Below are 13,300 nucleotides of genomic sequence, written 5' to 3'. Positions count from 1 at the left end.
TGACGACAAGCTATGGGAGCGAACAGCAGCGCTCCTCACCTAACTCCGGGCTCTCCAGTTTTCGGCTCAGCATTTTGCTCTGCTGCACGTTTTGCGTTAGGTTCAGAGGGCGAAGGGCTCCGTGAAGCACGCGGTGATGGTCAGAGGGAACCGCAACGTTGCAAACAAAGCAGCAGCTCCGGCCCCAGCGCCACGCACACAGCGCACGGGGGAGGATGTCACTTCTCAGTTTCATCCGCACTGCAAAGACACGGCTACTAAATAATTTGTGGGAAAGGAAGAACAGGGGAACTAAACCCTAACCCTAGCCCCAACATCACAGACAACTGCGATTTATGGTTAGAATTGATGTTTGGGCTAGGAATTACATCTGTTTTCTAGATTTAGGTTCAGATTCAGGTTTTTAGGGAGCATGTATTTTGACTTCTGTCATCCATTAACTAATAGAAATCCCGCTGAGAAAATGTGAAATAAGAATACATATACTTTCAAATCCTACTTAGGAAGCTTAGCTAGCGATTCAAGGCGATCATGATTACCAAGTACCAACCAATTCAGCACTACCTGGTGTCCTATAAAAAGCATTCTTGGCCTGCCCAAAGCAGGTATTTTCAGCTGAAGGACTAACCAGTCAGGACTAATGCTTTCAAGAGCATTTTTTAAACAATTTAGAACACACAAAACCATCAGCTCCAATGCTCACACGGAGCAGAAAGCATCACTCATCACAAAAGGCACAGCATTCAGCAGGAGTCAGCATGCATGAGAAAGGTATCAGACTTTGATCCAAAAACATCTTGTCAGCAACAGACTTCTCAAGGATCTTGGGATTTGTTAGTTCAATGTCACGAGCTGACCTTAGAAGCAGTGCTTTAGATTGGCTCTGAAGGACACTGTCACAGTATCACACGGGAGCTCGTCCCATCCGTTCTGCATTGTGCCATGCAGCTGTCACTAGGTTTCATACCATTACCACAAAGTGATATTCACAATGCAACACGCTTGCTGTCAGACACAATTAAGAGGTAGCTTAAAGAACACTCGGACAGGCTGAGAAAACAAAAGTGATAGAATATATTTCAAACACTGCATTTATTACAAAGGTGCAAAGAGTTTATGCCATTTCTTTTGAATACTTACGTTTAAACTACAAACGACGTACAAAGCTGGTTTACAGTATGTAACAAAGTCAACAATGATTCTCTAGCAAATTCCGTACGACAGAATATTGTATTGTATTTAATTCCACAGAACGTTTCTGAAACGAAGGCACTTACAGAATTTAAAAAAAAGAATTGGAGTCAATGTTTAAAATGGGGGTGGTGGAGAACTAGTTGGATGTGAAGACATTATACTGGGACTAATGCATTGAGCAGTGCTCGAACTACAACGTATGGGCCAAATCCTCCATCATTTATCTCACTGCTACATCTGCTTAACTAGGAGAAAAGAAGCTGAATTGGGTTGCACCATGATAATACAATTTGGTCCTACACCATCCTGTTAGCATTGATTTATACGTGAAGGCAAGACCCGGTTAAGTGTTCCAGTTCTGAAGTGAGGAAAGCAGGCCGTTTTCTTACATCCAGTTTTGCAACGCGCAGTAATGCTACGATTACATCGTTAACACGTGCAGAACTGCTTTCTCCCTTCACCTGCATGTAGTTATCATCAGCATGCGTTCACTGAAGGAAAGCTGGGGGTTACCAGGCTCCTTAACCCTACTCCTCCTGCCTCCCCCATCCAGCCATACACTGACTGACCAAGCTGCTGCAGTCTCTGCTGTCCTTCTACGGGAGTTCTTCTGCAGAAAAGGGATTGCTTCTGCAGTTATTTAGTGCCCTCCCCCACACAAACATCCCAGATCCTCCACATGGGAAACGCTGCCCATTTTTGGATGTTCCCACAGAACTCCTAACAGCGTAAGGAAGCATTGCCCAATTTTTTGGCTTGCAGGGCAGGAAAGAGGAGGAACACACAGATCCACGGCACGCCTGCTCTGCCAGTGCCTCCTGGCACCACTGCACGCTATTACCTGCAGCAGAGGGCTGTAACAGAGGGACCTGGCTCATTGTGAATACCAAATACACCAAAAAACTTTCTACAAGTTGATCCTGAAATGCCCTGAAGACTATTTAAAAAAAAAATAATTGGAATAACCCAGAAAAAGACCCAAAAATCAGCTAGAGAAAGAAGGCTGCCTTTGACAGCAGCAGCTCCCATCCATCCTATGAGGTAAAACAATGCCACTGGTTATTCAAGTTCCAAGTTTCTCAAACGTTCATATACCTCTCAACTGTAATGTCACAGGACAAGGGCCTTGAAGGCCTCTCCAGCCAAGTACAATCAGAGACAGGTCCAAATTATTCCCTCGTTACATCACAGTGACAGATACCATGGCCTGCATACAGCTCCACTAAGGAACAACATGTTGTATTTCAACGTAGGAAAAAGAGGCATCGTGGAAGACACTAAAGAAACCATGATTTGTTTCCGAGTGCACCAAATAAAACCGAAATAAATCCCCTCACTGTGACGAGGCAAAACTGGACGCTGACAGCCATTTCTGCTTAACATACAGCTAAGGTGCTATTTTTATTTCCTCCAAACTACTCAACAACGTATGACTATTAAGCAAACCAAGTCTTCGTCCAATATCTTTTAATGAAGAACCCCCAGGTTTTCAGCTTTTGATCTGTTTGTTCTAAGGAACGGCAGAAGGTTTGGTTCTATTGTCAATTTCTAGCTATAAACTAAAACAGCCTGAGAAAACACCCAACAGAGGCAGTTTTTAAGCCTTAAAATTGGGAAATAAAACAAGGAAATGATCAACTCATGCTACTTAGCACAGAATAATGCGACTCGTCCAAACACAAACGTGGCTCGTTACTCTCACCGAAGGCAGATGTGTTTCAAGAAAGGTTCCCTTTTACATGATGGATGAAATGGATTCGGTTGGAGCTTGCCTCCTTAGAGTAACCCCAAAACAAGCAGAGCACGTGTCACACAGCTTCTCAGAGGTTATGGTTTTATGATTCAGTACTGTGCAAGAGATGGCCACAGCTTTGGGTGTTTGACAACGCTCACAGTGCACCATTCCTTCCTACCACACTTGAAAATTATTGCACAAGAAATGTTATTGTGGTTCTTACTCCTGCATCACCCCTTCTGTATTCTGAACAAAATCTCTTCGTATTTACTTGAGGTATAAAAGAACAACTTCTGCCAGAAGTACTCAAAGCATTTAAAAACAAAGAAGATACTGAAGTAACGTTCACTTTACTTAGACAAAAGATTGCTGTCTTCCAGGATAGCACACTACAGCTGCACGGTGCGCGGTGGCAGGGCCGCTCAGTAGGTGGGCTTCTGAGGATCCATGTAAGCAGGGTTGTAGGGGGGCTGGCTGATGGGGTACGGTGCTCCGGCACCAGCTGCAAAAGCAAAGCACAAGGAAAAACAGGCTTGTCAAGCGCACCTTCAGAATTCTCTATCTAAAACAACAACTTCTGCTTTGAGTACACGATTAAGAAGTTCAGCTTATCCGGCATCTTAATCGGACTTGATAGTAGTTTGTGCTAACTCAAAGCATTTGTGTCTCAGAAGTCAGATCATCCTTCATTCCCGTTTGGCTTTGCTTTGTGTATTGGGGCAGGTAGGAGCACATGGTTAGCCTTCAAGGGAGGGCAGTCTTAGAATAACAAGCAGAAAAGCCCACCAAGCAACTTGGTTGAGCTGGTCCCGAACATCAGGCAGCACAAGCCAGACATGCACACACAACAGAAGAAACCTGGCAGTGTGTGGAGAAGTGCAAATAAACCGCTGGGCAAAAGAAGAAGGATGAGAGAAAGCACCTTAGGATTCCATCAGGGGTACCAGTAATGTCACCAACTTAACTGCAAAACTGAGATCGATTTTAAGAAGCGGCGCGCCGCTACCAGACACACCAAAGGTTAAGGAGTGTGGCAGCAGGTATTCTCTCTCCTGCACATGACCTAATAATGGAAAAAGCTGTCTCTTCAGACCGGCAGCGTGGATGATCATTGAGGTCATTTCCAACCCAATTCTGTGATGCTATGGTTCTAGTTTTAACCTCTGAATAGCCAGGAGTCAATAGTAGAGAACAGCTATTTCCAGCACAAGATGGAATCAGCAACAGTAAAGCTACATGAAAGCCATGCTGTGGAAGAAGAAAAGCAGAAGGAAAAACAATCCAGCAATTCTAATTGCCAGTCATCAACAAAGTTGCCTGAAGTTGATCAGCCTGGTCATTCTCTCTATAAAAATAATGATTAATAAAATAAAAATACCAGCAAAACCCACCAGTGTACAGGTTAAAACGTTCAGCATTAGACTACTATGCATACGTTAACTAGACTTTGACTTGAATATGAAATTTCAATTATTGAAATGTTCTACCACGACTCCACATTACCGAAACACCCTGCTATCAAAACGCTCTTACCTGCCACCGTCTCATGGTAAGCTGGGGGTCCTGAAGGCTGCATGGGATAGGGGGGAGGGTACTGCGCAGGGTAGGGCGCGACCGGCATCCCCGGCTGAGGCTGGATGGCCACGGGCTGGTAGCCCTGGTACGGCGCTGCGGGGTAGTTGGGCGGCACTGCCTGCGGCTGCGGGTACGGCGCGTGAACCACCGTCGTGGCGGTGGTGGTGGTCACAACAGCTACAAACAACCCAAAGGAGCGTGGTTAGGGCCGGTGGTTGGCGGAGACTCGCTGGGGCAGCACGCAGCAGGAACGCGAAAAAAAAACATTCTCTTTTCCAAAAGCCATTTCTTCGCTCTAAAATCTGGGGCAATTTCATTTTTGAAGTTCCGCTGCAGTTTTAGAAATGCTTTCCTCAGAACAGCCTTCCCCTGACCTATGTGGTAGTAAGAGTTCCCACATACCAGGAAAGCGGCCAGTTTACCTCCTTGGCTCAGCCACAAAGACCAAATATATCTCTCCTTGGACTCGTTCCTGCAGGCAAGAGGTCCACCATTTGGTAGAAGACTGGGAAAACTACTTATTTTTAAAGATGTTTTCCGCTTTAAAGGTTAAAAGTGCTACAGATCTCCCTCCGTAGGGAAGAAGCTTCCTGTCATGGTTCACCAAATGAGCTTCCTTTCACGTGCACTCTGTATGCCAACACATCTATGCCTCTCTGGCAGAGTCAGAAAGGCAAATAAACGCCAATTTCAGGAAGAGTAGACAGTGGGTTATTGGTTCATCTCTCTTATTGCAGCACAGGAAGGTTAACACTTACTTTCTAATGAACTGCGACAACTTGTTTTCATCATCTCCTTCACCTTCACTGCACAGTTACAAACGTTCAAGGCTCTACTTCATGCACAGGGAACAACAAAACAACGCTTTTGTTTTACGCAGATTTTAATCTGGTCATAAACACGTTCACTCCTTTAGTGGCTGTACGCAAGCCAACCTCAGCTTACAGTTGAAATACTCTTATTACTACTTTAATTAAGACAACTTCTCATTACTGCTTCCCTTCAAAATGCTCATTTTTAAGTTTGATCTCAGAGGATGACTATGGTATTTTAAGCAACTTAAAGGCTTGCTTCTCGTGTTTAGCTACTGCCACTCCTGTAGCACAGCAGTAAAACATTATGACGTTGCTTTCCCTCTCTATGGGAATATAATCTTCCAGAAAAAAAAGCCTCATTCAAAGCTGTGAAGGACGAGAAAAAGAAAGCAAATACAGAGGTACTTACGCTGCGGTCTTCGACATGCTTTGTACAGACAGCAACACGAACAAGTGAGGCACAGAATTATAGTAATGACAATCACGGCAAAAACGATCACTCCAATCGCAACAAGGGTTCCAAAACTGCAAGAGAGATGCCAGCAGAAGCAGTAAGTCTCACACAAATTTACCACCATCCACCCAGCTCTCCGCAGCTACCGCCCTGCCAGCCTGCTTGCACTGTTTACCACACAGGATGGAAGAAGTAACCATACAATGCATCCAGTGCTCAGCGACAAGCCTGTGTTGGTCTCGGTGGTCTTCTTGGTGGTCTTGGTGGTCTTCTTTGGCTACACAACTTTCTGAAAGATCTCTCCTTAAGAACTCAATGTCTAGACAATCGTACGTCTTTTTGGGGGGCAAGTAATGAAATGAAAGGCAAAGTATTGGGATCTAAGACCTCTGAAGTGTTAGTTTACGTGATTTGTTTGCTACGGCCTGAGATCATTGAAGCCCTTCTTCCATGGAGGCCAGAGTCTCCTGCATTTTTATTTCCTATGGAATGCATCAGGCAGCAGTTTTGGAAACAATAGCAGGAAGCTGCTCTTAATGAAGAAAATGCTCTAAAATAACCAGCGGAGAGCTGTTTCAACATCCATCCTGTTTTTGCTTCTTCATAGACATTTTGGCTACAGAACTTTCTCATTTTCTTCCTGTTCAGCCTCCTGCTAACAGCTTTAAGCAAAGTGGCATCTCCAGAATTGCCAGCACTTTTTGCTTGGCTACCAAGCAGGCATTCAGGGTAAATAGTATTTGTGGTTATCAATCGCACCACGAGGTTAAATCACTGACACTAACAGAAGAAAACAGAAGCGATGCACTCGATGCCCAGCCAAAATTCACAAGAGCTCGCCGCACTCCCCTGGAGCAACCCAACTCTGTGCGAGCTCACACCGAGCCTAAGAGCTGACAAACAGAATGGGTTCACTCTAAAACGCGTATTTTTCCCCAGCAGAGGTCCCGCCGCTTTTTTCCCCCTATTTCTACAGCAGCTGGAAGAACACAACCAGAACGACAATTTTATGAGTGGCTGAATGCACGTTAACTCAAACTATTGTTGTGCGCTGATTCTGGGAAGCACTAATCACAGCACGACGGCTTTCCCTGCCATGCCCCAACTCCACTCCTGTGATTTGCCCACCGTCACTGCACCCCGGCATTTCCACATCAAGCAGGAACAGGAACTGCTGCAGCCTTCTGAAGCCACTGAAACAGCGTCAGAAACACCGCCAAGAAAGCAAACAGATAACTGCAACACAGCTGCACAAACACGAAAGTGCATACATGCCTTGTCAGCTTTAGTTGCGCTTTACGGAATCACTGACCGGCTTAGGTTGGAGGGGACCTTAGCAATAGTCAAGAGGCTCTTCCTCTGGCTCTTCCCAGATAAGGAGGGGAAGGCCAAGGAAGAAAGATTCCTTTGCCAAGGAAAGAGATGACAAAGAAGACAAATTCTTCACTTCTGCAGCCAAAGAAGCTTGCTGAACTTTATCAAGGGCTGGGCAACACTTCAACAACTCTGAGAAATGGAGATAACAAAGTGGGGAGAGACCAACCCATCACCCATAACCAAACACAGCAGGAAACCTGCAGTGTGCTCCATCTTTCAGGACCAAACTCAGCCCTGTGACAAGACAGCTAACAGTACCAGCTGGCAGCCAGCAGATAAGCACAGGTTGCTCTGAAGCACTGGCTTCATTGGCTTATTTGTAACAAACTTTTCTCCCCCTGTTGCCTGTTTACTCCCTCTAATAAGGAATGTGATGATAGGGAAGCTCAGGGAAACAAACCAACCACCACATCCTTGCTGTCGCCGAGTTCTTAGAAACACTCGGTGCATTCTCACCATCTGTCTGCAGCTTTGCTACAACGACATGACTGCTGCACGACGAAACTTTGCACACGCTTTGAAAAGAACGGAAACATGCAATTAGAGCACAGGAGTGCCAGGTTTGCACGTGCAAACACTGTGCTTCAGCTCTACACACTGTGCGACTACTACGGGCCAAAATGATAAGCTTTGAGAAACAGCGCAGGGAGCGAAAGGCAGCCCTGAGTTAGGGACTTCTAGGGGGTGTACGCAGCAGGATTGCTGTTGGTTTTTGTGTCAGCTTTGCAGCAGCAGCACAGCTCTCCTGCTGCCAGGCTCAGGCTCACCTCAGCCACGCTCTTGAAAGAGCACGAGGCACCAAGCAGCTTACAGGCACTTCCTGGATGGTTCACCGCACGGAACACCCCAAACAAACAGCAGCCAAAGCACAAACACACCTCACCCCATGAACCCTGCCTGCAGCCATCACAGTGCAGGAACCGTCCCGCACTCAACGCGGGTTTTCAGACTCCTGCCTTCTATACCATCCCCTCTGTGTAAACCACACACACACAAACAGCTTGAGCTCATTCACTGCCATTTCCTGCTTCTATCCCCTCGCATAATAAAAGCTAACTTCTGCCAGGAATTTAACTGAAAACAAAAGACAAGCCCACTAGCAGTTCTACTGTAGCAGTGACAAACTGCAACTTTCCATAGGACCCACAGAAATTAAATATGAAGAGAGGACTCCCCGCCTTTTCCTACCACCTCACTTTGTCTTGCTGCCCTCCCACCCCTCTTCTTTTGCATTTGGAAAGCTCTAAGCCCTGTATGTCCTCAGTGCAGCTTGCGGACTCATCTTACCGCTGATAATCATGTATGAGTTCACATGAAGGGAGACAGGTGATGAGTGCCTGTTCTACCCCTCCAGGTACTGCATGAGATGTGAGTGGCAGCCTGAAAGGGACCACCAAACCCAAGATCTAAACGGCACTATGCACAGATAATTCTCAAGGCAGTCCTTTTCCATTTGGGAGATCTCCACCTTACACACGAATTGGAAGAAAAGGTGAAATGCTCTGAACGCATTTAAGGACTGTGCAAGTATTCAAGGTTCAACTCCGGTTTTAAAACTTCTCGGTCACTCGGATCCCTGACATCTACCACGTTTTGTAAGCCCTGTTGTAAGGAAAGTCGCTGTAGCATGAGCCACTGCCACGGATGCCATTTTTGCCCAGGCCTGCAGTGCCACAGGAACCCCGCTCCAGCAGGGCCAGCACTGCTGCAGGCAAACCCACGCACCTCCAGCACCAAAGCTGCCCGTAAGCTGTATGAAAACTGCTCCTACAGACCATAACTACATCGCAGCTTGATGTATGACTTGCAAACACCCTGAAACTGCCATCGGAGGAAGTTCAGAGTGTGTTACACCCACCGGCTCTGCTAACCACAGCACGGGGGAACGGCCACGTGCATCATGTCATCCCATTTACCTAAGCTGGAAGCACACTGTTGGGACGGGAGCAAAGCTTACATCGGGTACACTAACGAGTCCATACCACAAGGAACTGACATGCTGCCTCAGTCCTCCTCTCACCTCGAGCTGCAGAACCCAACCTGAGGTTTACCCTGCCTGTGGTTGCTCTGACAATCTCTGGGTGAGATAAGCTCAAGTCTGAATACAAGCCATACAGAAAGGGCTCTGCCTATGATTACTGAGAACTATTGCTGAAAAAGAAATCTCCTGCTTCTTAAATAGAGACTGACCACATTTCTAGAAGTTGTTTTCCAAAGAATAATCTTCCTAATTCATTTTCTTAGAGCTGGCAATGTATTACAGATGCTGGAGCATCCGAACAAGCAGCAAAATGTGCACCAAAATGCCTGGCAGCGCTGGGGGAAGGGGAGGAGGAAAACAGTGCAGTTCAACGTCACACTATTTCTTACCATGCCTATGGAGGATGCATGCAGTTAAAAACATCTACATTGAGAGACAGCAAATGAGCGTAACTGCATCTTCCACAATTAGAACTGCTGGGTTTTTGGGATGCTTAGCAGGATATTGCACTGCAAACAAGGGTGGGCGGAATGACATGGGTTTTCTCCATTCCAGAGAAGAACCAAGACGCAAGGCAGCACACGGATCGGGAACAAACACAACCCCAGTCCATGGGGCTGTCCTAATGTCCTGTCCCTGCTGGCTGAGGCTTCCCAGGAAGGCTGCTGCTCCCCCTGCTCTCATGGCAGAAGGATGCGCAGCCTTTCCTCAGGCATCACTGCATCCATTACACAATCAGCTGTCATTTCAAGGCAGAAATTCATTCAGAAACAGAATCCAATTAACTGCGCACAACGTTAATCTTGTTTGCGTTTCAGTTTGGAATGAGTGGTTATCAGCTGTGCCAACTGCAATATTTGCCTCTATAACTGACAGAGATGTTCTGACGCACCCCACCTCCTTACCTACCCAAACACTGCAGAATTAGTTGGGCACTGGGGACTGAGTCATCTCATTTCCTTTTCTAGCAAGGCTCGCTGTTGGAGAACTGGCATACCAAGACCAATGTTATCCATGCAAATGACAGCTGTGGTTACAGTGAACGAGCGCATTGCTCCTGCACGAGTCCACAAAGCAGAGGCACCAAGCACGGCAGAACGAGAGGGGAAAATGAACGCAGTAAACCCCACTGCTCACAGCTCCTCCTGGAAAGCAGCGCTGCAGGGAAAACTCAGTCTTTGCTAATCCAGCTGAAAAGGAATAGAAAGTGAAACAACTTCAAAGCATTCCTTAACAGCGGGAGCTATAAAATGGCATGTGGTCATTCCATGTGCAACGGAGAAGTGGCAAATTTAAGAAATGTAATGACCTCACTGCGACCTAACAGCTTCAACTAATCTTTAAGAATTAACCAACAGCGGAAAGCGTAAGCATCCGAGTTCATGCTGACTTGCATATACAAAGAGCTTCATTTGCTTCTGAATGCTGTAGTGCGGGAAGCACAGCACTTTCGAGCACCTGACCCGACGTCATTATGGCACTGCTAGGAATGCCATTCAGCGCCTTAATAAACGACCAAAAGGTGACGGGAGGATGCTACACCCTTGTTTCTGGGATGCACCGGGTTGCCCAAAGCGCCTTGCCCTCCTGCCTCAGCAGTGCCTGGAACTCAGTATTAAATACTGAAGGAAGTTACCACTGAAGGATAGCCATGAAAAGAAACCAAAAACTGATGCTTTACTCGAGCTTCTCAAAGACCTCCGAATGAGCGCTGCAGGAAGAGCAAGAGCACCAGCGAAACGAGAGCTCAAGACACGGGAAGGCAGCGCTGCCACCAGACAGAGCCCTCCCCTCACACGCTCCCGCAGCATCACAGCGTCACAGCGGCAGCTCCTCCAAGCCGGAAGGAGACAGCGCACCTGGCTCAGCCCGGTGAGGAGCCCAGGCAGCCGAGCCAAGCCCTCCCACAGGGGAAACGCTCTGACAAAGCCCGGATCTATGAGCAATGGCCAGAGCGGTAATTTGAGCAGGAACACGGCCGGTGCAAAAATGAGGAACTACATGCTTTCTGAGCCTTCAGGCGGTACCATTTGGAAACAACCCTCCTCCCCCGCTTTTGAAGAGCAGGGTCAAAGCTGGTATTTGCACAGGATGCTCCAGGAAGCTGCTTCCTGTCATCTCATCTCCTGCTTAACCCTCTGAAGGAGGCAGCCGTGCCCACCCTGCTGGGGGCACAAAGAAGCGCCTCGGCTGGCATCCGCCCTTCTTCCGCACAGCGAAATACTAAACACAGCCTGTCGCCGGGAAGCAGCGTAAGACTTGCGTTTAAGAGAACCGGGCACGGAGCCGCAGGGCGGAGCGTGCCTCACCCGCACGAACCGGAGACAACTCCTCCAGAGGATACAGCTTACTGCTTATGTAAGGAAAAAATCATACTGGGCGGCGTGAAACGGACGGGAAAGCTTCCAGAGTGCGGGAAGGGCACAGGAAGCGCTCCCGGGCTCCGCTGCCGATGTCGAAACCGCCCCGCTCAGGCACCCAGCGCCATGAGTCACTAGGGATGCGGTTTCCCTCTGCAGTCACCTCCGGGTGGTTTTTCAAAGGCATTCCAAAGAATGTTGAACTATTTTATTCGTAATGAAAGAGGCACAAGCGAGGAGGTGCTCGGTGCTAAGCCCGGCCCCGTGCACAACGCGTCGGTCTTGCAAAGCTGCAATGCGACTGAAAGAAAAAAGCAGCCCGACCGAGTCTTCCCCCGACCCATCTTCTCAAGGCGAGCCATAACGACTCTCTTGTCGGACACCGCACGGCCGGCAAAGAATCCCATCGCAGCGCCTCAGCTCCGCTTCCTGAGCGTTTTGTCATTCACAAACGCACCTCTGCGGCGCGGCTCTCTCTTACAATTCCCCAAGAGCGCAGCGGGATGGTTTCGTCTGCTCCGTGAACACGGGAAATCACGGACCTCCCAGAATCTTCCTACCCTTCCTTCCTCCAACACACCCAACGCCTCCGCAGGCCCGAAGATGGGAAGCCGATTTGCTTTTTTTTTTTTTTTTCCTTTTTTCTTTTTTCTCCCCCCATTTCAGCTACCCACGCGGCAGGAACGAACGGAAGGCGGCACGCAGCCCGACGGGACGGGACGGGACGGAACGGGGAAGAGCTCCGCGCAGCCCCGCGCCGCCTCCTCCCGAGCGCTCCGCGCAGCCCCTCGCCGCCCGCCCGCCCCTCGCTCCCCCCCTGCCGCCCCCCGCGGACCCCTGCCCCGCTCACCCCATGCTCCCCGCCGCCGCTCGCCGCTCGCCGCTCGCGTCACGCCGCACGCCCGCCCCTCGGAGGGCGGGACAGACTCGGCAGCCAGCGCGGCTAGTTCCCCGCAGGGTGAGCGGGGCGTTGCTCTTGTTACTGCGCGCTGCCGCGGTGAAGTTTACGCCGGTCTTCGATGATGTCAGTAGAAACGCGTTCCGAAATAGGATTGTTTTACCTGAGCCACTTAGGAATACTCATTACTAAAAAAAAAAAAGAATTAGCTGAGGCGACAGGTTTGTAACTAGTCAAACAGATGCAGATTGGTCAAACGTTCACAAATCATGAATGCAAGCAGCAGCACTGGCGCACAGCATCTCCCCACCAGAATTCAGAGCGGCATCTTGCAGGCTGTGCCTTGCCTTGATGATCAGCATATGCCTGACAGTCCTCTCCCAAACCTGAATGAAAGCTAAAATCCAACAGTTAGTAACCAAAGAACTGATCCCTGCTTAAAGCCTCTCTCTCTCATGTTGCCCACCTCCCCCAGGTAAATAATGTTTCAAGTAATTGGGCTAGATCATGGCAATTCAACCATCAGGCACCAGAGAGATGTCTTGGCCACAGTCTGGTAAAGATGCCGCCAAGCTGCTCCTCACAGGACTGAGCCAAAGAGCTGCCTACTCCAGCACAGAGGGAGATGGGCCTGCGGCTCCATCAAGATCCCGATCAAGCGATGATGCATTTTAGTGACGTGCTCGAGGCTTTACTTTTTGGTTGTTTGCTGCTCATTACCTCTTGTTACAATTGATGACTCGATTCATCGAATCACAGAATCTTTATGGTGGGCAAAGACCTCTAAGGTCACCAAGTCCCACCGTCCACCCACCCCCACCTGCCCACTGCCCACGTCCCTCAGCGCCACATCCCCACGGTTCTTGAACACCTCCAGGGACGGTGACTCCCCCAGCTCCCCAGGCAGCCTG

At 48.5% G+C, this 13,300-nt stretch overlaps 2 protein-coding genes across 2 annotated transcripts in view; both read right to left on the bottom strand.

Moving 5' to 3' along the window:
• SHISA5 (shisa family member 5) lies at positions 1,052-12,560 on the bottom strand. Its single transcript, XM_021409477.1, has 4 exons — positions 12,342-12,560; positions 5,729-5,844; positions 4,463-4,681; positions 1,052-3,431 (listed from the first exon to the last, which is right to left on the bottom strand). Exons 1-4 carry the CDS (start codon positions 12,344-12,346, stop codon positions 3,352-3,354), a joined length of 420 nt encoding a protein of 139 aa, XP_021265152.1. The 5' UTR covers positions 12,347-12,560; the 3' UTR covers positions 1,052-3,351.
• LOC110404878 (serine/arginine repetitive matrix protein 2-like) overlaps positions 12,595-13,300 on the bottom strand; it is a 2,632-nt gene continuing 1,926 nt past the window's right edge. The window contains exon 6 of the mRNA XM_021409645.1: positions 12,595-12,618. Coding sequence (XP_021265320.1) covers positions 12,595-12,618 — 24 coding nt within the window. The remainder of the gene's footprint in view (positions 12,619-13,300) is intronic.

Source organism: Numida meleagris, chromosome 11, assembly GCF_002078875.1.
Source record: "Numida meleagris isolate 19003 breed g44 Domestic line chromosome 11, NumMel1.0, whole genome shotgun sequence".
Classification (NCBI taxonomy): domain Eukaryota; kingdom Metazoa; phylum Chordata; class Aves; order Galliformes; family Numididae; genus Numida; species Numida meleagris.
Note: the sequence above shows the minus strand (reverse complement) of the source record. Positions and strands in the feature narration are given on the sequence as shown.

What these genes read in the sequence shown, in the direction of transcription:
- SHISA5 (XM_021409477.1), bottom strand. An exon ending in AGCATGTCGAAGACCGCAGC is followed by an intron (nt 4,682 to 5,728) that starts GTAAGTACCTCT and finishes GGTTGTTTGTAG; the next exon opens with CTGTTGTGACCACCACCACC. An exon ending in TTACCATGAGACGGTGGCAG is followed by an intron (nt 3,432 to 4,462) that starts GTAAGAGCGTTT and finishes TTGCTTTTGCAG; the next exon opens with CTGGTGCCGGAGCACCGTAC.